The sequence below is a fragment of the Macaca nemestrina genome, chromosome 10 (genome assembly GCF_043159975.1).
Source record: "Macaca nemestrina isolate mMacNem1 chromosome 10, mMacNem.hap1, whole genome shotgun sequence".
Lineage (NCBI taxonomy): Eukaryota > Metazoa > Chordata > Mammalia > Primates > Cercopithecidae > Macaca > Macaca nemestrina.
In genome coordinates, this window is record NC_092134.1 from 87,736,585 (window position 1) to 87,761,395 (window position 24,811).

At 34.3% G+C, this 24,811-nt stretch overlaps 1 protein-coding gene across 1 annotated transcript in view; it reads right to left on the reverse strand.

Annotated features, from left to right (window-relative positions):
• Nucleotides 1-24,811, reverse strand: part of LOC105470091 (AT-rich interaction domain 2) — a 187,103-nt gene that overhangs the window by 57,394 nt on the left and 104,898 nt on the right. Inside the window, exons 7-14 of the mRNA XM_011721841.3 lie at nucleotides 13,011-13,077; nucleotides 12,667-12,917; nucleotides 12,238-12,334; nucleotides 11,948-12,157; nucleotides 10,241-10,408; nucleotides 2,823-2,904; nucleotides 806-940; nucleotides 1-197 (exon numbers count right to left, since the gene is read on the reverse strand). Coding sequence (XP_011720143.1) covers nucleotides 1-197; nucleotides 806-940; nucleotides 2,823-2,904; nucleotides 10,241-10,408; nucleotides 11,948-12,157; nucleotides 12,238-12,334; nucleotides 12,667-12,917; nucleotides 13,011-13,077 — 1,207 coding nt within the window. The remainder of the gene's footprint in view (nucleotides 198-805; nucleotides 941-2,822; nucleotides 2,905-10,240; nucleotides 10,409-11,947; nucleotides 12,158-12,237; nucleotides 12,335-12,666; nucleotides 12,918-13,010; nucleotides 13,078-24,811) is intronic.

A 24,811-nucleotide genomic window follows, 5' to 3' on the forward strand; every position in this document is an offset into this window, starting at 1 on the left:
CTGCAGGTGAAGGAGCGGGAGATACATCAGGAACAGAATCAACACGAACAACAGAAGTAGAAACTGGTTGCTGCTGATAGTACATCTGAATGGGAAGTGGTATAGCCCTCCGTTTTACTCCTACTACATGAATATGTGCCTGCCCATTGTTACTGGAATCCTCCACTCTCTTCACTGTATGATTTGGAAAGACAGTTCTGTAAAGTACATACATAATCAGTAAGTTTTGATAACTATCACATTGACTTCTAACACTATGTTTATATGAACAACAGGAGTATGTTTACTGTCACTTATGTATGAACAGTATGACACATAAGTATATTCTGCAAGGATGGAAAGCAAAGAAATATAAAAGATTAATCCTCCCATTTAAAAAGTCATTATTTATTAACAATGTCACCGGGTTTTAAATAATTCCACCCACATATAACTAATAAAAGATACCTATTTTTATGAACTTTACAAAATATCAAAAAGTCTTTGTATTTGAAGATAATATTATATACTATCATTCAAGATTAAAAAGACATAGTCATCATGTCTTTAACATGTAAAAGTAGGTAGGAAAAAGAAAGTAAACTTAATTTCTTTGATAAATCTCTTAATGTTCCAACACAAACACCAGGTGTGATTTCTGAAACTGCTTTTTATTTAAACCTCCACCACACTATAACCTATCCATATGAAATTTCTAGTAGTAGAAATATTTAAAACTAGATAAGATATTTGGTATTTTCTTCAAAGAGCAAGAGATATTGTAAGTAACGTAAATGGACTTCATTTAAAGAACTACGGATCCTACCTAAGACATTTATAAAATCCAGTTGATGTTAGGATTCCACCACGAGCTAATTTACTGCAAGTTGAGAGGTATTCAGAATACATTTCTGCTCGAGAAACAGAACAATCTGGATTTACTTCAAAATGAGCATTTAGCCTAAAAGAGGAGACAAATTAAGCATTATACAATATACTCTAGGAAAGTCCATATTTAAATATACTAAAGCCATGTGGAGGCAATGTGTTAAAACTAATAATTATACCTACTAATCAAATTTCACTGACTCATATGTTAGTAGCAAAAATATATGCTAAATTTTAGATCAAGAGATTAACATACTTATTTTAGTAATAAAAATGTCACTGACAACAAATATAAAAACTATGTTCACAACCCAGTGAGAGCAGAGTTGGTCTGCTGACAACAAACGTTCTGTAAGAAATAGTTTTATTGAGTGAATATCTATTCAGGATCCTGTCTTGTAATAATCACAATATAAAATAAGTTCCCAATTATGTGCTATTTGCATTGTAGCTGAAGAAAACTGGGGGAAACTGAACTAAGATTAAACTTTTCTTGGCTCTTGGATCAAATTCCTTCAGAAAAAACTTAGCCAAGCTTTTCAGCTACTTCCTAAAACAATGACACTTTCCATGCTGCATACTCCCATTTCCCCATTTCAAAACAGTTTTAATTTGTAATCCATTAACAACTAATTCAAACTTCATTTGTCTTTTTCTTAAAATGACCTTTACCTATAAATTGGGATTGGAGCCTAATTACCCTGATAGGCTCTTTCCATAACTCACTATGTATAATAGGCCAAACTTAGCTTTTTCTGAAAAACTAAATCAAACAGTAATTATGATTTTTAAAAAAACTGTAAAATGATTCTCTTCCCCTTCTCCAAGAACTAGCAGAAATGTGCAACTGAGATTTGTAAGACCAAATCTATGCTTAATACACACACATTTTATAGTGGTTATGGTGTGTATTTTTTCCAACTTTCATAATCCTGTCTGTACTGAAATTTCAAAAAGACTAAATATAAAAACTTCATTTTGGTTGCAATGTAGAAGACAAACATTTCAAAATATTACTGGAAAAGATTCAAGGGGCCAATGTGTAAAACTATAGAAGGTGAGGCAAAAGCAAACAATTAGAGATATTTAAAACCATAAACCTGATTTAAGCAAAGTAGAAAAGTCTAGAGAAAACTGTCATAGGAACAAAGATATGTATTGAATGCACCAAAAATATGGAACAAAGAGTGACACGAGCATGAAATGGGAGACAAATAATGTTAGTGAATGGCAGAAAAGTGATCAAGAAATGTTTAAAGTGATATATCACTGGAAAGTGATTGTGTACTTCAATCTGTTAATCTCCTAAAGAATTTAAGTCGAACTTCATACTAATGTTGAGGCAACTATCCATAAGTGAAATTTTTAAAACTCTACATTTGCTTTTTTTCAGAAAGTGGCGGACATATGACTACACAATCTTTTCAAGGAAATTATTATTGTCAAGCTGTTTATTTCTGTTCTATCATTTGATTACTGTCCCTTTACTAGTCACACGCCCAAAAAAATTATTAATGAATAAGTTTTGTTTTAGATGGAAGAGAAGAGACATTTTAAAACACCTGGTTTTATTTTCTTAAGGTCAGTCCAATTCAGTTTTAACAAAATGTTAATTTTAGAAGAACAAATTTTATAACCTGACAAACTGTACTTTCTACAAAGTGAAAGATAACTTTTTAACACAAATTTTACTCTGAAAAAAGTTAAATGGTGTAATTTAATGAAATTCTAGTCATACGATTTTAATTCTGAAAATTCTGATGAATATTTTTCTTTCAAATTATTCCAATATACAAGGGGATTTTAAAGTGTTCTTTCTTTGTGTAAAGGATATTCTACTCTAACTAAAAAGGAATACAGAATAAAATATTCTCGATGTCTGAAGCATACATTTCCTCTTTTTCTTTGCTTGACTCTTCCCAAGGATAAATCCTTAATAGAAATAAACCACTTACCACTGACAAGCAAACTTCTCACTATCTATTTCCACTATTCCTGGAGGTGGAGCAACATGCTGCGCTACAACTGCTCTGGAAGCTAAAGAAAAAAATACATTAGCTACATCATTTCTTAAAACTTAGTCACTATATGCCATACTTATTTTATGGATGTTGAACCCATTAATACTCACAATGAATACCTTTTTAAAAGGTGTATAAACATATGAAAGTATACACATTTGAGAACAAACCTAATATATAATGGAGAACATATCATACCAGGCACTGTCTTAGAGGATTCATATGAACTATTTTGTTTAACCTCACAATCATTCGAATAATAACAATTAATATGGATGATTTAGTTAACATAACATCTATTATTCCCATGGGCAAGACACTGAACTAAATACTTTACAATGTCTGCTTACTCAATTCTTCTGTGAGGTAGGTACAGAAAAGAAAACTGAGACTCAAAGTGATTCAAAAAACTGGCTCAGGGTCATACAGTTCAACACATAAGTTGAGCATCTTTCAGTTTAGCTATGGAAGCAGAATGCAGCAGAAATTATAGCTTCACTCCCTAATTTAAAAGATTAATGACTGTAAGTGGCACATATAAAATTTTTGGAATACAGTGAACAAAAGCTGAACTAATTTAAAGTCTCATATTCAAAAAAGGATTTCCATAATTTTTCTGGGGAGGAAAAAAAGAAGATATCTGTTGTAATAATAAATTTGAATTATACTTTTTTCCTGAAAGAGGCAACCTGGTTGTATACAAATTTACTAGCTATTAATCTTAAGACACATACTTTCTAGTTTCATTTATGACGTATTTTAAAAGTTTCAAGGTCAATGAATAAGTGAGTAAATCACCTATTATTTTCTAACATGTTGAAGAGATTTGTAGAAAAATGATGTATGTTATCTCTTCTTCTCCACTATGTTATACAAAGGAACTAATGAAAACATGAAAAATATAAAGTAAAAGTCGTATTATAAATTATAAGTCTGAATCATATATTTGTAAATTAATTATCCTTTTTTCACTATTCATTAGCATTACTTTGCAGGTTTTTAGAAAAACTGTTATGTGACATGGCAATGTAGTTTTCAAACACACAGATTATACACAATTTTTTTCAGATGATATTTTAGCAAAGCTGCTCAGAACCCTCAAACAGAACAAACACATTTTAAAATTATTGGAACTAGGCAAGCTCCATAGCACAGCCAAATCTGAATAATCTGAGGCAATCATAACCTTTGATGAATGCCCCATGCTTTGAAGTAATAGCTAATTGTAGCCACTTAATAAACATATACTGTGTATAAATCCATTTATATTTACATTATTTATTTTAATCTTTTAAGTCTAAGTTTAATTATCCCTATTTCACAGATCAGAAAACTAAAGCTCAGAGATTAAGTTCAGCCAGGAACACATGGTGGAGATAGTAGAGCTGGGTATACTTGAAAGGACTTCCTTTAAAAGTGTTAGATTTGAATCCAGGTCTGTCACATTTCAGAGGCCATACTATTATATGCTCCTTGAGATAATGCAACAGTTAGAACAAAAATAATTTTTCCTGTTGGCAATCCTAGCTTATCTTTTCTTCTCCTTCTAACTCGACGATATTAATACCGAAAATACTTTCTAGGGTCTGAAACTATGTAGAAATCTTCCCTTTATCATCTCTACTATGAAAGAGCATACCCTACTCAGACTGAAATTTCCTGAATGAATTAGCAATCAATTTCATGAAACACTAGAAATTACATTAAAATCATGAGAAGCCTTTATAAACAATGTAGAAGGAAGAATAAAATCACAAATGGGAATTTAAACTGGAAACATAATTACTATAAAAAGTAGCTACAAACTGAGAAGCACTGCCCTCAGGGTACCTGAAGACATTCCAAATGAAGGTGCATATACTTTGAATCAATTTCCAGATACTCAGCTTTCTTATGTATTCTTCCTAAAACTGCTTTGCATAAGAGTATCACCTCCTCTCTGATAATTGTTTTTCTCTCATTTTGGAATCAAATGACTTAATTCTCACCCATCTTTGATAGCCCTGCAGGATTATGCGTTATGGTTAAACGCATAAATCTAGAGCTAAAGAATTCCATCACTCACTAGCTAGCTGTGTAACTATGAGCAAAATAACTCTGTCTATACAATGGAGGAAAGTAACCGTACATTAACCTCATATGTTGCTATAAGGATTAGATTATGTGCAAGTCACTTAAAATAATGCCTAGCACAAAATAAGCACTATATAAACGCTAGCTACTATTATTATTGTTATAGCGTAACAACATGTGGAACACTAAAGAGAGAATTCAAAACATTAGTGTCCATGAAGCCTCTTAACCAAGGTATTATTGGTATAGCTTCCTGTCAATACCAGTATTTTACATATTACAGTTAAGGGCAAAGTTGGGCATTAGAAATTCAGTATTCTGGCCCTTTGATTTGTTCTAAATTCAGAAACATTGTAGAGTAATGATAATTTTGCTTAATGCCCTTGCCTCCTCAACTACTGTCAAAGAATGCACTACTTCTTAGGCAGAATCCTGTGTAAACAAAGTACAGAAAATATTTTAAAGAAATATCAAAGGTGGGTCAGGCATGGTGGCTCATGCCTGTAATTCCAGCACTTTGGGAGGCCGAAGTGGGTGAACTGCTTGATCCCAGGAGTTTGAGACTGCCTGGGCAACACAGTGAAACCCCATTCCTTCCAAAAAATACAAAAATTAGCCAGACTTGGTGGCATGTACTTGTAGTCCCAACTACTCAGGAGCCTGAGGTAGGGGGATTGATTGAGCTCCCGGGGTCAAGGCTGCCGTGAGCCAGGTTCTGATCACGCCACTGCACTCCAGTCTGGGTGACAGAGTGAGACCCTTTCTCAAACAAAGAAGTAGGGGGAGGGGAGGGGAGGGGAGGGGAGGGGAGGGGAGGGGAGGGGAGAGGAGAGGAGAGGAGAGGAGAGGAGAGGAGAGGAGAGGAGAGGAGAGGAGAGGAGAGGAGAGGAGAGGAGAGGAGAGGAGGAGAGGAGAGGAAAGAAAGAGTATGGAAGGTGGTGGTTTATTTCATTCAGATTACAAACTCATGGCAAATTCAACTGTTAAAATTCTGAAGGAAAGAAGGTGTCATATTAACATACTAACATACTTTCTTGAATTTAAAAACAAAGTTGGACTTTTTCTAAGTAACAAAAAGAGTCTGATTAAGCAAGAGACTTTTGTTAATAAAAACTATCTTTACTAGGTTATGTGGCAGACATTTTCTGAAAAATCAACTTAAATGTGCAGTGTCAAGGTTTTCATAAAAATATATGTGAAGTATACGACAAAAAGCACCTAAACATCAAATACATTGTACTGGTCTTGAAATGAACAATATTTCAGTTTTCCTAACCCAGTAATCCTAAAAATACAGTCCCTGGACTGCAGCATCAGCATCTCATGGGAACTTGATAAAAATGAAAATTCTGTGACCAGCCTGGGCAACATGGTGAAATCTCATCTCTATAAAAAGAAATACAAAAATTAGCTGGGTGTGGTGGTGGCCACCTGTAGTCCCAGTTACTCAGGAGGCTTAACTGGGAAGATAGCCTTGAGCCCAGGTGGTAGAAGTTGCAGTGAGCTGAGAGAGCACCACTGCACTCCAGCCTGGACAACAGAGTGAGATGCTGTCTTTAAAAAAAAAAAAAAGAAAGAAAGAAAGAAAAAATCTCAGGTTCCACCTGATCCAGAAACTCAGGGAATGTAGCTCAGATATCTTTAGTAAGTCTATCAGATGATTCTGATACAACCTAAGGTTTGAGAACCACTGTGTTAAACTTCTTGAATTTATCAGGTTACACAAGATGCCTAAAACAGTAGCAAGTATAATCTATAGTCATAGTTTGTTAATATCTTTTTGATATATTTTCCAGAAACTTTAAAAAAAGGCCTTTAATGACTGACCAACAAATATTCTTGCAGAGAGGTACCTACTAATTCTTTGATTTCAACAAAACAAAGGAGAACTCAAGTTTTCGGATGATTGTAAAAAATAGGTTTAATACTTTTTGACAATTCTGAAGTTCAAGGAACTGTAAATTCTATCTTCATCTATTTAATGATGCAAACTAGATTTTTCAATTTAGATCTATAAAAAGGGAACAGGAATACTACTGATGCTAACTCCAGTTTCATTCTAGCAGTAAATAAGTCATTAAGAGATATACTGAATTAATAGCATTCAGAGAATTAGAGGGGAGAGTCCTATTCATCTTATTAAGAGATACATTTCAAGTACATTTTTGATTAATAATTTTTTTTTCTTTTTGAGACGGAGTCTCGGTCTGTTGCCAAGCTGGAGTGCAGTAGTACAATCTTGGCTCACTGCAACCTCCATCTCCCGGGTTCAAGCGATTCTCCTGCCTCAGCCTACTGGGTAGCTGGGACTACAGGCGCACACCATCATGCCCAGCTAATTTTTGTATTTTTAGTAGAGAAGGGGTTTCATCATGTTGGCCAGGATGGTCTCAATCTCTTGACCTCATGATCGGCCCGCCTTGGCCTCCCAAACTGCTGGGATTACAGGCATGAGCCACTGAGTATTTACTATTTGATGTACCATTTATTACTAAAACCTGTAATGATAAGGTATACGTATGTGCATTATATGTGTGTGTGTGTGTGTGTGTATATATATATTTTTTTTGAGATAGGGTCTTGCTCTATTGCCTAAGGTGGATGCAGTGACACATTCATAGCTCACTACAGCCTTTAACTTTCTGGGCCCAAGCTGGGACTACAGGTGTGCATCACCATGCTCTGCTAATTTTTTTCCTGATTTTGTAGAGATGGAATCTCACTATGTTGCCAGGCTGGTCTCAAACTCCTGGCCTCCAGTGATCCTTCTGCCTCAGCCTCCCAAAGTGCTGGGATTACAGGCGTAAGCCACAGTGCCTGGCCAAATGAAATTTTAAAAATGTAGAGCTTTATAGAATAACAAGGAATTGAAAAACTTTAAAAATGTGTATTTTGTAGCTAAAAAGTATTGATAGGGTGATGAATAAAAAAGAATCTCAAACATAAAATGTATTATATTAGGATAAAACTCTGAGGATATTGGAATACGAGTTCAAGGTAAAAGAGGATATTATAAAATTTCTGATGTTAAAGAGTTTGTGTATTTTAAAAAATGAATGATGGTATCAAGATTCCACTGGATACAAAAAGCACTGTAATTACTTTCTTTTAAAAATGTAGTTTAATATACATCAAGACAATACATACTTTGCAACTATTTAAATTATGATACAGATTTAGATGTTAACCTAAAAATGGGTAAAAGGTTATAAAAGTTTTCAGAGGGATTGAGGGAAGTGAGTAAAAAGTTTAAAGATGGTAATTCCATAAAAAAGCAGCATTAAACTATGTAGGCAACAGCTAAACCACAAAGGATAACCAATCAAACAATTTAAAGTTGTCATTCAGGGACAGCACAAGTAATATAGTGCTCTTCAGCTGAAAATAAACTCTTTTCAATCCCCAGCGGTCTAGTCCCATCTCTATGAATGAATTACTACATAAATGAATAAGCCACAAATTCTCAATGTTTAAATTCATTCATTTGCCAAATGAGGACCAAATTTTAGGTTGGGAAGTAGGTTCATTTGTTGAGGTCAAAAGAACTGTGAAGGTCACAGGCTAACCACGCAGCAAAAAATAATTTTCATCAAATCACCCCTGAGTATTCACTGACATTTTATCAATTTCCTTAACACTGCCCTTTTATGTCCCTCAATTAATTTAATCTTCAGTTTCTTCTTTGATGGTAAAAAACATTCCCACCACCCACTTAACTAGCAATACAAACTGTTTCATTTCTTTGTCAAGGTTGAGAAACAATATTCTGACCAAAGATTCCCCAATATGAATTGGCTGTTTAACATCTATTACCTGTAGTTGAAAGCTCATTGAATAGACTGGCAGTCAAATTTATCTATTTTTTTGCCTTCTGTTATTTGTCCACTTTTGTTAGGTGGATCCAAGTTAGTTGAGTGAACATATGACACAAATCTATACACTTCAGAAGGACATAATGGAAATCAATGAAATATGTGATACGTATTACATACTTTGCATAGAGTACATAACTTTCATACTACAAGTTGGAGTAGAAGACAAATTGGGACCACGAATGAACGTGAGAACAGATAGCTAGAGATGATGAGAGTTCAATCTCAATCACAAGCATTGGCAGTTGAAAAGGCCAGGTATTTAGGAAGACTCAACAAGATCTGGTGAGTGGGATAATGAAATTTTTGGTTTGGGGCTAGCGAGGAAGGATGAGAGAGATCTAAATGCATTTCTAGCTGAAAGGAAAAAGTGAGTAAAGAAAGAGATTTAAGATATGGGAACATGGAGATGGGAAAGACTGATATTCAGGGTAAGTTTCAAAAGAAATTAGCATCTCTTTCTGAAACGAGCAGAAGCTAAAGGAAAATGAGTCCAGATGCTAATAAGTTTGTAACTGAAGGAGTAAGAAGTTGAAGACATTCATTCTACACAGCCTCTGTATTAATTGCAAAGTGAGAATTAAGATCAATTGAGAAAACGAGCATCCTCCATTCAAAAAATACAAAGAAAGAGAAGTGTCTTGGGGACGGCAGGAGGTGAGAGGATAGGAAATGGAAAGGTAGGTGAGATGACAGATGTATTTTTAGGATAAACCAAGGTAGAGAAAGCACTTTAAAAAAAAGGCTAAGGGTGGTAAAATATAAAAAATGATGACTCACAATGAGCCAGGGAAAAGGAGTTCAACGACTGAACAGAAGTCTGGTTATTAGACATATCTGTACTATAATTACAGTTGAGCTAAACAGAATTGAGCTAAGAGACACTAGGAAATGGTGTGTAAATGCAGGTATACATGCTTGTAAGTGTGTGTATACATATGTGCATGTGTCTTCTCCTAGGCTATTGATTCCATGGTGTTGGTTCCAAGATTTAGGGATGTTAGGAGTATTATACTTATGTATCCTGATGATCACCGGAGAAAATTGTAAGGTAATAAATATATGAATAATCTATTCCTGGCATGTCAATTTCTCATGACCAAAATCACAAATAATATGCCTATTGGGGCACTTACAGCTATCATAATTGTGAATATCTAATCCACCACATTACTCTACATCCTGCCCAACTTAATTTTCCTATTATACTATTCTTCCTATGAGCTCACCTTGATCCTCTACTCCTGGAATGTATAGTATCTAAGAAATTAAGTACATACCCAAATTCCACTTTGGCCTACTCTACTGTAAAATATCAGTTCTCCACACCGCACATTGAAATTTATTCTTAGGATCAAATCTTATACACTTATAACCACACTGAAAAGAGTATGTAAAAACACTAACCTGGGGCAGATGCTACATGAGTCTGGGTTTGGACTTGCTCTATAGCTTGTGGCCTAATTTCAGATAACATTTGATGACTGGAACTTGGGTGTTCAACGAGTTTTACTGCAGCTAGTGCATCAGGACCAAACATCTGAATATCCATAGAAACCAGACACACTAACATGTCTAAAATAAATAAAAAGCAGTAATTATTAGTTAATAATATTATAAACGAATGCTATCACTGGTGAACATATGTTGTACAGAATACTTACAAATGTGAATAAATACTAGTCCATGAATCACAGTACATCAGAATTACCTGCGTATCTTTTAAGAAAAAGACTTTTAGGCTGGGTGTGGTGGCTCACACCTGTAATCCCAGCACTTTGGGAGGCCGAAGCGGACAGATCACGAGGTCAGGAGATCGAGACCATCCTGGCTAACATGGTGAAACCCCGTCTCTACTAAAAATACAAAAAAAAAATTAGCCGGGCATGGTGGCAGGTGCCTGTAGTCCCAGCTACTTGGGAAGCTGAGGCAGGAGAATGGTGTCAACCCAGGAGGCAGGGCTTGCAGTGAGTCAAGATTACACCACTGCACTCCAGCCTGGATGACAGACAAAAAAAAAAAAAAAGATTTTTAGGCTCAATCTCTGAAGACAGATTTAATAGCTCTGGAGTGGGAGCTGGATATCTATATCTATATATAAATATATATATATAAATACATATATATATATATATATATATATATATATTTTTTTTTTTTTTTCCTGAGAAAGGGTCTTGTTCTGTCACCCAGGCTGGAGTGCTGGCACGATCACAGCTCACTGCAGCCTCAACCTCTCAGGCTCAAGCGATCCTCCCACATCAGCCTCCCAAGCAGCTGGGAACTACAGGCATGTACCACTACATCCGGCTAGTTTTATTTATTTTTCGTACAGATGAGATCTCACTATGTTGCCCAGGGTAATCTTGAACTGGGCTCAGGCGATTTTACTGCCTTGGCCTCCCAAAGTGCTGGGATTACAGTTGTGAGCCACCATGCCCAGCAGTGGGTATCTATATACTTGGAAAGATTCTCAAGTGATTCTGATGTGTAGCCAGATTTAAGAACCACTCATATGAAAAGTGACACATTAACTTCTCAATAATAACAGTTTTCAAGCTGCATCTTTATTAACTGTGATTTTAATATTTATTACACCTGAGACAGATATCATTTTAATCATCGAGTAAAACATTAACATGGCATGTGTTAGTATTTAAAACTGATATTTAAAACTAATAGCTCTTACGGAGGTAAGTTCATTGATTTTTAAAGATTGCAGCACCACCAGCAACTTCTAGGAACAGAAGGAAACCTGTTTCACTTAGCTTTGTTGTTTAATAGTAGTAGCTGGCCATATGAAACAGAAAGACCTGCTCTCAGATAACTTAGATACAGCAGTTTTGTCCATTTCAAATTTAATACATAATAACAGAAATTAAGAGAAGAAATAGGAATTACTGATAGCCATGTAATCCTGGTCTCTAAATTATAGATGTTTCTTGCTCATGTAAAACAGGCAGAAAGAATAATGGAAACAAGTATGCCTGAAGAGGTAATGACTCTTCAAAATAAAATACTAAACCCCAAATATAAATTGAGGGTTTTGTACAGTACCATATTAAACATTTTTCCTCAATAAAGAAAACGATTTGTTTTTTGGTCCAATCTTACCTATGCTCTTTTCCACTTTTGCAATTTTTGTGCAAGCAACATCTCCCATTTCCGTGAGCATGTATAGCACCTCGAGTGTTGAGATTACAAGCAGCACATCAGGTAAAGTGAGATGACAAATGATCTCTCTGTAGGAATCCTGATCCACATATTCACAAATTAAAACACCATTATCTTCCGCTTTGCAAAGATTTCCCAAAATTTCCATGCCTGAAAAACATAAATATGTATTATTAAGAAATGATACAGTTTGTTTACTTTAGAAAGTAAATACTACAATGAAAACTCACCTCTCATCTTTAAAAATCTATCCCTTGACATTAGACATTTTGTGACAGTATGAAACATCAGATGAGTAGTTTTGAAATCAACAGGGTCCAATAAAAGCTGGAAAAAGAAACAACACTACTATTGAGCTATGCTTCTTCCAGAGTTGTATATTTCAAATTTAATAAAAATTTTTTTAAAAACCAGGATAATGTTGCATAACATTAAAAAATGCAATTATTGTAAAAATAGCCATCACTGAATTTAAAGCATCATTTCAAATAGTTTTTTCCGTAAGTGTGTGATACTTCTACATCACCATTTTTAGCAATTAATACACGTAAGCATTTAATAGTCTATAAATATGGCAACTAAAAAATGCCTCATCCTAAAATTGTAACATAAATGTTGCTAACTATAAAAACTAGTTTAAGGTACAGTCACATGCTTACCTCAGCTGCAATATTTCCTAATGTGTCAAGGCCTAATTGCCTTAAAGAAATAAAATGACTATGTGCAGAAAGTAATAGGAAACGAAGACAGGTACGATTAGCTGCCAAGAGCTTAACATTGCCCTCCTCAAAGGAAAGATTTCGCAAAATCACTGCAATCTGAAGTACCCGCTGTCCTTCAATATCGTTAATGCCCAGCTTTCGAGGTGGATGAAATAAAGATTCCCAAATCCATTCTCCTGATGTACCTTCTACAACAGAAAATACATATTTCACTTAAATTAATATTTCATTTATTATTAATACTTCAAAGGTTTTGAAAAAATTTGCTTTCACTAACTTACCATGAGACTTGTTTCTGTCAGAAATGAGGTCACGAACTTCATTATCATCAACGATGTCTTTCCAAAACTGTAATGAGAAGTTATGTAATTCTCCATAATTTGAAACAACTATTCTATTGCTTTAGAAATAGTCACACACAGGCTGGGTATGGTGGCTCATGCCTGTAATCCCAGCACTTTAAGAGGCTAAGATGGCAGGATCACTTGAAGCTGGGAGTTCAAGACCCGCCTGGGCAGCAAAGGGACACCCCATCTCTACAAAATAGAAAATTTAAAACATTAGCCAGGAGTGGTGGCAAGTGCCTGAAGTCCCCACTACTTGGGAGGCTGTGGCCTCAAATTCCACTTGAGGCCTGGAATTGAAAGCTGCAGTGAGCTGTGATTGTGCCACTGCACTCCAGCCTGGGCAAAAGAGTGAGACCCTATCTGAAAATGAAATTTAAAAATAAGTTTTCAAAAATAGTCACACAATATGAAAATAATGTTTCTACTTATTTTTAGTTCATGTGGATATTGCTACATTCTAGGGAATTCTTTGATGTAAATATTTGATTGTCTATAGTTTCAGATACTTATGTAAAAAGGCATCTTTTTATCTTTAGAGTTTTTTAACCTAGGGCCACAGACGACTAAAGGGGCTGTGAAAGAAATCAGAAAACCTGTGAACTTGGATGGGGGAAAAATGACAACTCTATGTACATTAAACACTACTGGAAATTTCCATTTCTTCTTTTTTTTTTTTTTTTTGAGATGGAGTTTCGCTCTTGTCGCCCAGGCTGGAGTGCAATGGCACGATCTCGGCTCACTGCAACCTCCACCTCCCGGGTTCAAGTGATTCTCCTACCTCAGCCTCCTGAGTAGTTGGAATTATAGGCATGTGCCACTACGCCCAGCTAATTTTTGTATTTTTAGTAGAGATGGAGTTTCACCATGTTGGCCAGGATGGTCTCAATCTCTTGACCTCGTGATCTGCCCACCTCGGCTTCCCAAAGTGCTGGGATTACAGGCGTAAGCCACTGCGCCCAGCCTTTTTTTTTTTTTTCTTTTTAGCGGTGTCTCGCTCTGTCGCCCGAGCTTGAGTGCAGTGGCACAATCTCAGCTCACTGCAACTGTGACCTCTGGGTCCCGGGTTCAAGTAATTCTCCTGCCTCAGCCTCCTGAGTAGCTGGGACTACAGGTGCTTACCACCACAGCAGGCTAATTTTTGTCTTTGTAGTAGAGACGGGGTTTCACCATGTTTGCCAGGCTGGTCTTGAACTCCTGACCTCGTGATCCACCTGCCTCGGCCTCCCAAAGTGCTGGGATTACAGGCATGAGCCATCACGCCCGGCCTGGAAATTTGACATTTCTTTAGAATTTCTTCAACTCTGAATATTAAGAAATTAACTATAGCAATATTAGCAGTATTTGTGACATTATGTGTAATATTTCAAAACAACTGGGTTTTTTTTTGGAATCAAAGTTCTTAGGCATTTAAAACCATTAGTTGGAAAAAGGCTTACTGGCTTCATGTCATCATCAAAGAAATCCATTGCACAAAAAATCCATGACAAACAATCTTTGGTAGCAATAAAAAAGAAGTAGGCACATTTTTTTTAAAGACAATGTTCAATAACCAAGAAAAAAGGTCCACAAAAATTCAGATATTAAAGATAACATACACAGAACTTAAAATGACAATAAATAGTAAGTTCAAAGAAATAAAAAACTAAAAATTTTGGCAAAGGAATGAAAACCGTATGAAAGAACTAAAAAGAAATTCTACAATTGAAAAACATAACTAAAATTAAGAATTCAGTGGATATGTTTAAGAAGCGATTAGATACAACCCAAGAGTAAATTTATGAGCAAGAAGAGAGGGCAAATAAATAAGTTTGAAGCATAAAGAGACAAAAGGATGAAGAGAAAAAAGTGTAGGAGACATAAGCACACAGTGAAAAGTTCTAACATACAAATAATTGGAGTTCCTGAAGAACAGAAAGAATGGGCAGACAGAATATGTGAAGACTTAAGAGCAGAAAATATTCTAAAATAACTGAAAGAAGTTAACCTACATATTTCAGAAGCACTACAAACTCCAAGAAAGATTTAAAAAAAAAAAAAAAGTATGGAAACATCATCATAAAACTCCTGAAGAACAAAGAGAAAAATCACAATATGATATTTTCAAAATGATGGAAGAAAATATCTGCCAACATATAATTTTTTTTTTCTTTTCGTTGAGACAGAGTCTCACTGTGTCACCCCGGCTGGAGTGCATTGGTGTGAGCTCAGCTCACTGCAACCTTTGCCTCCCAGGTTCAAGCGATTATCCTGCCTCAGCCTCCCAAGTAGCTGGGATTACAGGTGTGTGCCACCACGCCCAACTAATTTTTGTACTTTTAGGAGAAATGGGGTTTCACCATGTTGGTCAGGCTGGTTGTGAAGTCCTGACCTCACGTGATTCACCCATCTCGGCCTCCCAAAGTGCTGGGATTACATGGGATTACAGGCGTGAGCCACCACACCCAGCCTGCCAACATAGAATTTTTAAACAGTGAAACTGTTCCTCAAGAATGAAGGTGACATAAAAACATTTTCTGACAAATAAAAACAGAAAAGCTCATTATCTACAATCTAAGGAAGAATAAATGATAAAGGTAACTGTGGTTAAGCCAAATTAAAACACTTTCAAAAAGTCATGGGGTAAAAAAAAAATACATGTAAATTTAAAATTTAGAAAAATACTTTCAAGTGACTATTTGTCTAGGCCATATGGAGTATGGTACTGGAGTAGTCATCCTACCAAAACCCAACATGTATGAAAAAACTGTTTTCAGAGATTGGAAAAAAGGTAACGCAAGATTGTAATCACTGAACAAGAGAAACAAATGCAGTTATTCCAATGATTGACTGATATTTTTACTTGGACATTAATTCTAGACTAAAGCATAGGGAAGAGAAACCCAAGATATCAGAGTGATTGCTAAGCTGAAAACACTGAACAGAGCACAGCAAAGCTAAGGAGGCTAGAATATGAAAGCAAATTTTCAATAAGGGAAGAGTGATGCAGAGAAAGAGTCCCATGAGTCTACACACATATACTTTGAGTTCATTGCTAAGTACTAAGTTACACAGATGTATGTTCAAACTCCACAATGCTAGGCAAAAAACTGGTGAGAACAATCGTAAGAGGCTGTAATTAAACAATTCCTAGAATAGAGAAAACTCATATACAACTAGCTCATTCAGGAGAAATTCCCAAAATGTCATACCTAAGTAGAAGGAATAAACAAGCCCTAGAGTAAAGGCTAATCTACATATGTCATAACACAGCTTTAAAACAACCCTACTATGATAATCCATGTATGAATTAACAGCCTGCTAAAACAAAGTTCAACATTCTGGAAAAACGTCAAAGTTCAGACACTCAACAATGTCACACACACACAACATTCACATCTAATAAAAAATTACCACACCTACAAAGAAATGAGGAAACATGACCCATAACCAAGACAAAAATCAGTTTCAAGAAAAATAAGATAGTGAAATAACAAAGATAACAAGAAAACTAACAATGACATTTAAAAACTATTAAGTAAATGATATAAAAACTATGAACATAATTAGCAAATAAACAGATAAGACAATCAAATAAAATTTCTTGAGCTGGAAAATGTAATACAGATGCACCTTGACTTATGATGGGATTATGTCCCAATAAACCTACAGTAAGTCTAAAACATCCTAAGTTGAAAATGCATTTAACACCCCCAATAAACCCACAGTAAAGTCAAGAAACTGTAAGTTTATTGTAGCTTGGGAACCATCTGTATCTGCAAATAAAGAAAATACACAAGATTTGCTTAACTAGAAAAGATGAATGCATAACAATAGAAAATATCCACAATTAAGTACACAGAAAACAAAAAAGGTCTAAAAATAATGAAAAGAGCTTCAGTGACCTGTGGAACACCACCATAATCTAATACACATATTCAGTCATCCCTCAGTATCTGTGGGGACTGGTTCCAGGACTCTCCAAAGATACCACATTTTTCAGATGTTCAAGTTCCTCATATAAAATAGTGTAGCAGTATAGTATTTGCATACAACCTACAAACATCCTCCTGTATACTTTAAATACAGTATACCTAATACAGTGTAATGTGATGTAAATAGTTGTTATACTGTCGTCTCTTAACTTTTTATTTTTATTACTTTTTACTTTTTTAAATTGCTTAATCCCCCAAATATTTTCAATCTGTGATTGGTTACATCTATGGATGCAGAATCCATGGATTCAGAAGCCAGATTGTAAATGTAGTACCAGGAAAAGAAGAGGGGTCTGGGTGTGGTGGTGGATGCCTATAGTCCCAGCTACTTGGCAGGCTGAGGCAGGAGGATCGCTTGAGCCCACGTGTTCAAGGTTGCAATGAGCTATGATTGTACCACTGCACTCCAGCCTAGGCAGCGAAGCAAGACCCTGTCTCTAAAACAAACAAACAAAAAAACCAGAGGGGAAAGAAAAATATTTGAAGAAATGATTGTGAAAAACTCTGCAAATTTTATGTAAGATACCAAACCTGGATCCAAGAAACTAAATTAACCCCAAGTAAAATAAGCAATGAAAACTGCAAGACATATCATAATGAAATTAAATATCAGTAATAAAGAGAACATATTAAAAGCAGTGAGAGACTACAATACCTACACAAGAGCAATAAGAACAAAGTTGATTTCTTGTCGACAACAATGCTATCTTTAAAGTGCTCAGGCAAAATCCTAAAACCTACAGTTTTATAATCATCACAAATATCCTTGACACATGAAAGCAAAATAAAATTTTTAGATAAATAAAAGTTGAGAGCCTAAACTCAACTACATCATTAATTTCCTAAAGTGTAAATGGGCTTAATGCACTGACTTAAAGGCAGAAATTGCAGAAAAGGCAGACTGTGGGGAGGAGGAAAACAAGCGCTAACTGTATGTTGTCTATAAGAAACACTATGTATAAAAACACAGATAAAAACTATAAAGATGGGAAAAATATATTATGACAACATAATAAGAAAGCTGTTGCTAAGTTTCATACATGTTTTTTAAAAGTTAATTCATCAGGAAAATATAACAAGTGTAAATGTGTATGCAACTAATAAGAGAAGTTCAAAACACATAAGGTAAAAACTGACAGAACTGAAAGGATGTATAAACATTCATAATTACAGTTGATGATTTCAACACTCACATCTCAGGAAATTGTAGAACAACTGAACTCATGGAGATGGAGAGTAGAATGATGGTTACCAGAGGCTGGAGCAAAGTGGGAATGGTTAATAGGTACAAAAACATAGCTGGACAGAATGAATAAGATTTAGTATCTGATAGCAAAACAGGGTGACTATAATAATTTATAGTATGTTTTAAAATAACTAAAAATGTGTAAGTGCAATGTTTATAGCACAAAGAAATGATGTTTGAGGTGATGAATACCCTATTTACCCTGATGTGATTATTACACATTGTATACCTGCTTCAAAATATCTTATATATCCCTAAATATATGCACCTACCACATATCTATAAAAATTAAAAACTTAAATAACCCATATATCAAAGAGGAAATCAACAAGTTAGAAAAAGTGCAGCAATAGAAAGATATATGAAAAGCAGAAATTAATGAAAACACATACATACAACTGCAGGAAACATCTAATCTTCCTCAATTATATTTGTGTCTTCTTCTAATGTCTTTTTTTTTTTTTTTTTTTTGACAGAGTCTCGTTCTGTCACCCAGGCTGGAGTGCAGTGGCATGATCTCAGCTCACTGCAACCTCTGCCTCCTGGGCTCAAGCAATTCTCCTGCCTCAGCCTCCTGAGTAGCTGGGATGGCAGGTGACCGCCACAACACCCAGCTAATTTTTTGTATTTTTAGTAGAGATGGGCTTTTGCCATGTTGGCCAGGCTGGTCTCAAACTCCTGACTTCAAGTGATCCGCCAGCCTTGGCCTCCCAAGTCAAAGTGTTGGGATTATAGGCATGAGCCACCGTGCCTAGCCATTTATGTTTTCTTGATTTCATGTGATTAACGATTATACTGATAACCTCCACTCCCCATTGTGACTGCATATTTATTTAAACATTTTGTGCAATTTACACTTTCATCACCAATTTTCTGGAGTTAAGAAAAACTATATAATTCTATAACCAAATGGTCTGGCTCTTAATGCAGTGTAGTGAGGACAGAATATAGGGCTTTGGGTCACTTTATGAAGAGGGGAATTAGGAATGCAGCTCTGTATCATGGTGAAAACTTTGAAGAGCCAATGCCTTCAAAGAAAAGGAGGCAAAAGGGCTTGACTCTCTCTACTGTAGTTTTGGGTTAAAATAATGCCCCAAATTTTGTACCACTGGCCTACTCCCCAATCTCCATCGAGTTGGTTTCAGTAACTACTCGAGTCACCAGAAAATCAATGAATAAATTAATATAGTCATTCTAAACCAGTACTTCTCTGTAGATGACTGGCAATTGCAATAGAGTAGTGGAAGAAAAAACTTTCAATCCAATCTTTACAAAAACCCTACAAAAACAGGTCTGCTGAAATTCGTAACCAACATTATAAAACAGAAGGGAATATTCCACCATGGAATAAGTAAAATTAGTCACAACAGCTTTAGATATCAGAATAATCAAGTGTATTTAATTTTTAATTTGTGTATTATATATTTTGTTTCTATATTATATATTTAATTTATATAATTCAAATTAATTTATTAAAAGATTTTTAAAATCTTCAAAATTATTAAAAACATAAAAAAGAAGATCAAAGGGGAAAATCTAAAATAGGACAGAGAGAATTTCTAGAAATTAAAACATGATCACTAAAATAGAAATTTAACAAACAGGTCAAGTAGCATATTAGACACAGCTTAAAATGATTAAGGAACAAGCCCAAGGAAATTACCCAAAATGCTGCTCAGAATTAAGAGAAGGTCAGAAATTGACCCAAAAAAAAAAAAAAAAAAAAGGATAACCTAGCAAAAAAGGCAGAAAACAATAGAATGACAATAATACAAGAAAAATATAACTTATAATCTACAATTCTATAAGTGGAAGATGGACAAAAATAAAGACAATTATAAAACAGAATTTTATCAATAAAATATCTTCATTGAAAGATCTAGCTAAGGATGTGTTATACTGTGAAAAAAGCACATACTCAGAAGGGAGATGAAATATGCAAGAAAGAATGAGGACAGAAAAATAAGATTAAAAGATCTGCTTTCTGGGGTTTTAAATTGCATAGAGGTATAAAAACAAAAATAACATTTTTAGCAATGAGCTACACACAAAAAGAGGAAAATAAATATTTTCTCTAATTAGAAAACACAAATTTTTACTGAAATTTAGTAGGAGAATTTGAATTTCTTGACTAAAAATCTGGTACTTTTAAGCCCTAATGGGGCAAATAAACCAATGAAAAAGAATCCAGAAAAAGATCCATACACATATGATTGGTGGATTTATGACAATGGTGATACTGCAACACAGTTTTTAAAACAAATACTGTAGGTTCAACTGGGTATCCATATGAGGAAAAAAAACAAATCTTTACTCCTAGCTTATACCACATACACAAAGACACCAACAAAATTATAGATCTAAGTGTGAAAAGTAAAACAGAAAAAAAAAATACTCTGTTTTTGACTTCATGGTTGGCAAAAATTTGTAACTAGAACTAAAAAATGGCCAACTTCAATAAAAAAAATTGATGTTAAACTACGTTAAAATTAAGTATGTACGTTCATCAAAAGATACCATTCAAGAATGAAAAGGCAAGCCAGAAAATATTTCCAACATCTTAAAAAGAACTTTTATCCAAAATATAGAAAAAAACTCTTACAAATCAAAAAGATAATTATTTTAAAATGGACAAAATATAGGCACTGCCTAAAAGAAGCTATCAAAATTGCCAAAGGTATTCCAGTTCTCATCAATCAAGAAAAAATGGAAATTAAAACCAAGCTACAGTAACAATACACACCCATTGTAACAGTTAAAATGAAAGAGACTGACAATACCAAATACTGTCAACAATGAGGAACTGGAACTGACATACTACTGTTAAGAAGGTAAAACTGTACAACTACTTCGAAAACATGTTTGGTAGTATCTACCAAAGCTGAATACAGATATGCATGCTCTATAACCTAGCAATTAACACTCCTAGGTCAATTACCCAACAAAAATGCATGTACATATTTACCAAAATACATATATAAAACCCTTCACAGCAAAACTATTTGTGTCCAACCTGGAAATAACTAAATCCTTATTGCTTTTTACAGTAGAAAAGACAAATTGCTGCATATTCATGCAATGTAACATTATACAATAGAAATGAATGAAGTACAAATACTTGCAATGATATGCATGAAACTTTCACAAACATGATATTGAATAAAAGAAAAAAGAGAAGCAGAATAAGGAAGAAAGATTAACAGATAAGGGAGTGAATGAAGAAGTGACTGAAAGGGGGAATGAATAGGCGTACTTCAGAGGAGCTGATAATGTTCTAATTCTTCATCTGGGTAATGATTACATGGGTGTATTCACTTTATAAACACATCTTGAAGTGTATACTTATGTATGTGTTATATATATACATTAAGTATGTGTTATAATTTAAAAAGTACTTATAGGAGTCCAAAAAAGATAATGTATCAAATTAAAAAGTCAATGCATCCATGAAGCTTAGTTTTAATACATATAATAATATGATTAACATATCTTCTGTCATTAAAATTTTCTGTTAACTGCATATTCACACCTGAAACAGGCACATTTGTCTGCTACTACTTTTCCTTTTGTTTACCATGGTCCTGCACATAAACATACTTTCTATACCTCAAACTAAATTTGTTCTTACCTCAGAACATTTGCATTTGCTATTCCCTCTGTCAGAAAGACTCTTCCTCTGCAGTGATGGTCACCTATTATCATTCAAACCTACTAAAAATCATCAGATATTACCTCCTGAGGGAAGCCTTTCTGGCCATCTTATCTAACGTTACCACACACTCACACATCTTGTAACTCTCTATCACATTGTCCTGTTTTATTTTCTTCATAATACCTGCAAAAGCCTCAAATAACACTGTTTACTTTTATTGTCTGTTTTCCTATAATAGAATGGAAATTTGCTGAGAGGGAGGACTTTGTTTTCCTAGTGTCTGGAAAAGTATTGGCACACAGAAAATACTCAGTGAATATTTTTTAAATAAATGAATTAATGTACAAAATATTTTACCAAATAAATTAGTTCAAGTATTTTTTCTCTGAAATAAGGTGACTTAAACTATTAATCCGATAATTCTTATCAGATATTATCAGATAAATGTCATAAACATTTTAGCTAATTATACAATATTTTATGTAGCAATAGGCCTAGCTATTTTAGGTTACAAACTTCATTCTGGATAACAATATGAAAAGTGTAACTTTACCATAAAATTCAGTTAAGATGATATACTTCTTGTAAAGGATTTAGTATATTCTTTGACTTGCAAATTTGTCTTGGAGTTACCCTAAGAAAAAAATTATTTTATATTTGTGGGCCTGGATGTGAGTATGTACAGCCCAGGTAGGTTGATAAGAAGAAGAAATGGAAACAATCTAAATTTCTGAAAATATGGATTATTTACATGAATTATGAAACATGTATAATATGAATGAAGTGGCCATTAAAATACTAAATATTAAGGATGAGAAGAAAATCTAACATTGTAATAAGTGAAAAGAATGGGTTACAAATTAAATTCTGAATAAAACTTTTGCTTTAAATAATATGCATAGAAAAGACTTGATAGGTGTATATAGGATATTAATGGTGTTTATTTCTGAATGGGTGTGATTAATAATGGTTTTAATATTTGCCCTTTGCTATAAATTCTAGCTTTTCCACAGCATGCTTCAATTACTTCTATAAGGGGGCAGACAGAGTGGCTCATGCTTATAATCCCAGCACTCTGAGAGGCCAAGGCAGGAGGACTGCTTGAGAACAGGAGTTTGAGACTACCTTGAGGAACATATCAAGACTCTATTTCTACAAAAAAATAAAAAATAAGTTAGCCAAGCATGGTGGCAGGAGTCTGTAATCCTAGCTACTTGGAATCCTGAGGCAGGAGGATTCCTGGGGCCAAGGACATTGCAATGAACTACAATGGCACCACTGGACTCTAGCCTGGGTGATAAGAGTAAGATTGTCTCAATTAAAATAAAATAAAGACTAACCTCTGCAAAACCAGGAAAACATTTTTTTCTCTCTCTTTTCTCCCACTATTTAACTATTAATTCAAATTCATGTGTTTTTATTAAATAAAAATAAAATTATTTAAATAAAATTCATGTGTACATCTCTGAAGAGACATTATACGTTCCTATTTGTTGAAATACTTTACAGTGGAACTGTTTTGTTAAAAAACTGTGTAAACAGAAAAATGATAAAGACAACTATGCAAAGTGTTTAATATATAGTCTACATTAACTTTTAATTCAAGTAAAAATATGTTTATGATAGAAAAACAAATCTACATGACAACTAATATTAATATAAAATCATTTTTATATAAGCCATTGATGCTACATGCCTAACTATAACTCTTTAATTTTATTTCTTCTTAAGTAAAGAAAAAGTTCCGTTATAAAAGAAAAACGCCCTAGTGGGAATATTAGTTAGAAACCAAGCCTGTAAGGATTTTCTAACTATTTAAACATCTAAAATCTACAAAAAGTGCAATAAATCATACTGATCTACATGAAAGTTTCTAGAAAGTCTTTTTTTTTTTCTCTCTCTTAAAGACAGGGTCTCACTCTGTTACTCATGGTGGAATGCAGTGGTACAATCATAGCTCACTATAGCCTCTAACTCCAGAGCTCAAGTGATCCTCCTGCCTCAGCCTCCCAAGTAGCTGAACTACAAACATGCACCACCATGCCCAACTAATTATTTTTTTCTTTGTAGAAACGGGGTCACATTCTGTTATCCAGGCTAGTCTTGAACTCTTGGGCTCAAGCAATCCTCCTAACTTGGCCTCCAAAATTGTCAAATAAGTCTTGATGCATTAAAGACAATTTATAATACTTAAAATAGACTGCTAAAGAATAAAGTTTTTGATTAGTTGAAGCTTATCATTAGCAGTTTTTGTTAGTTAAACCTAAAGACTAGCAATAAAGAAAAGGTAAAATGCCACAAGAAAAATCTACTTAATAGTTACTATTTCCTAAAACAACTCTCCTTTAATACAAATTTGCAAGATAGCTCAATAACAAATTTTATGGACACAAAACAACTGTATGTACTTACGGGTACCTGTGATATTTTAATACATGCATACAATGTGTAATAATCAAATAACGGTATTTGGGATACGCATCACCTCATATATTTATCATTTCTTTGTGTTGGGAGCATTTCAAATCTTCTTAGTATTTTGAAATATAAACTATTGATAACTATAGTCATGCTACTGTCCTATAAAATACTAGAATTTATTATTTATTCTTTCTATCTAACTAGGTATTTGTACCCATTAACCAACCTCTCGTTGTGCACTACCCTCTCACCCTTCCTAGCCTCTGGTAACCACCAATCTACTCTACCTCCAAAATATCAACAAGTCTGACTCCCACATATGAGTGAGAACATGAAGTATTTCTCATTCTATGTCTGGGTTATTTCATTTAAAGTAATAACCTCCAGTTCCATCCATGTTGCTACAAATAGCACATTTTCATTCCTTTTAGGGCTGAATAGTATT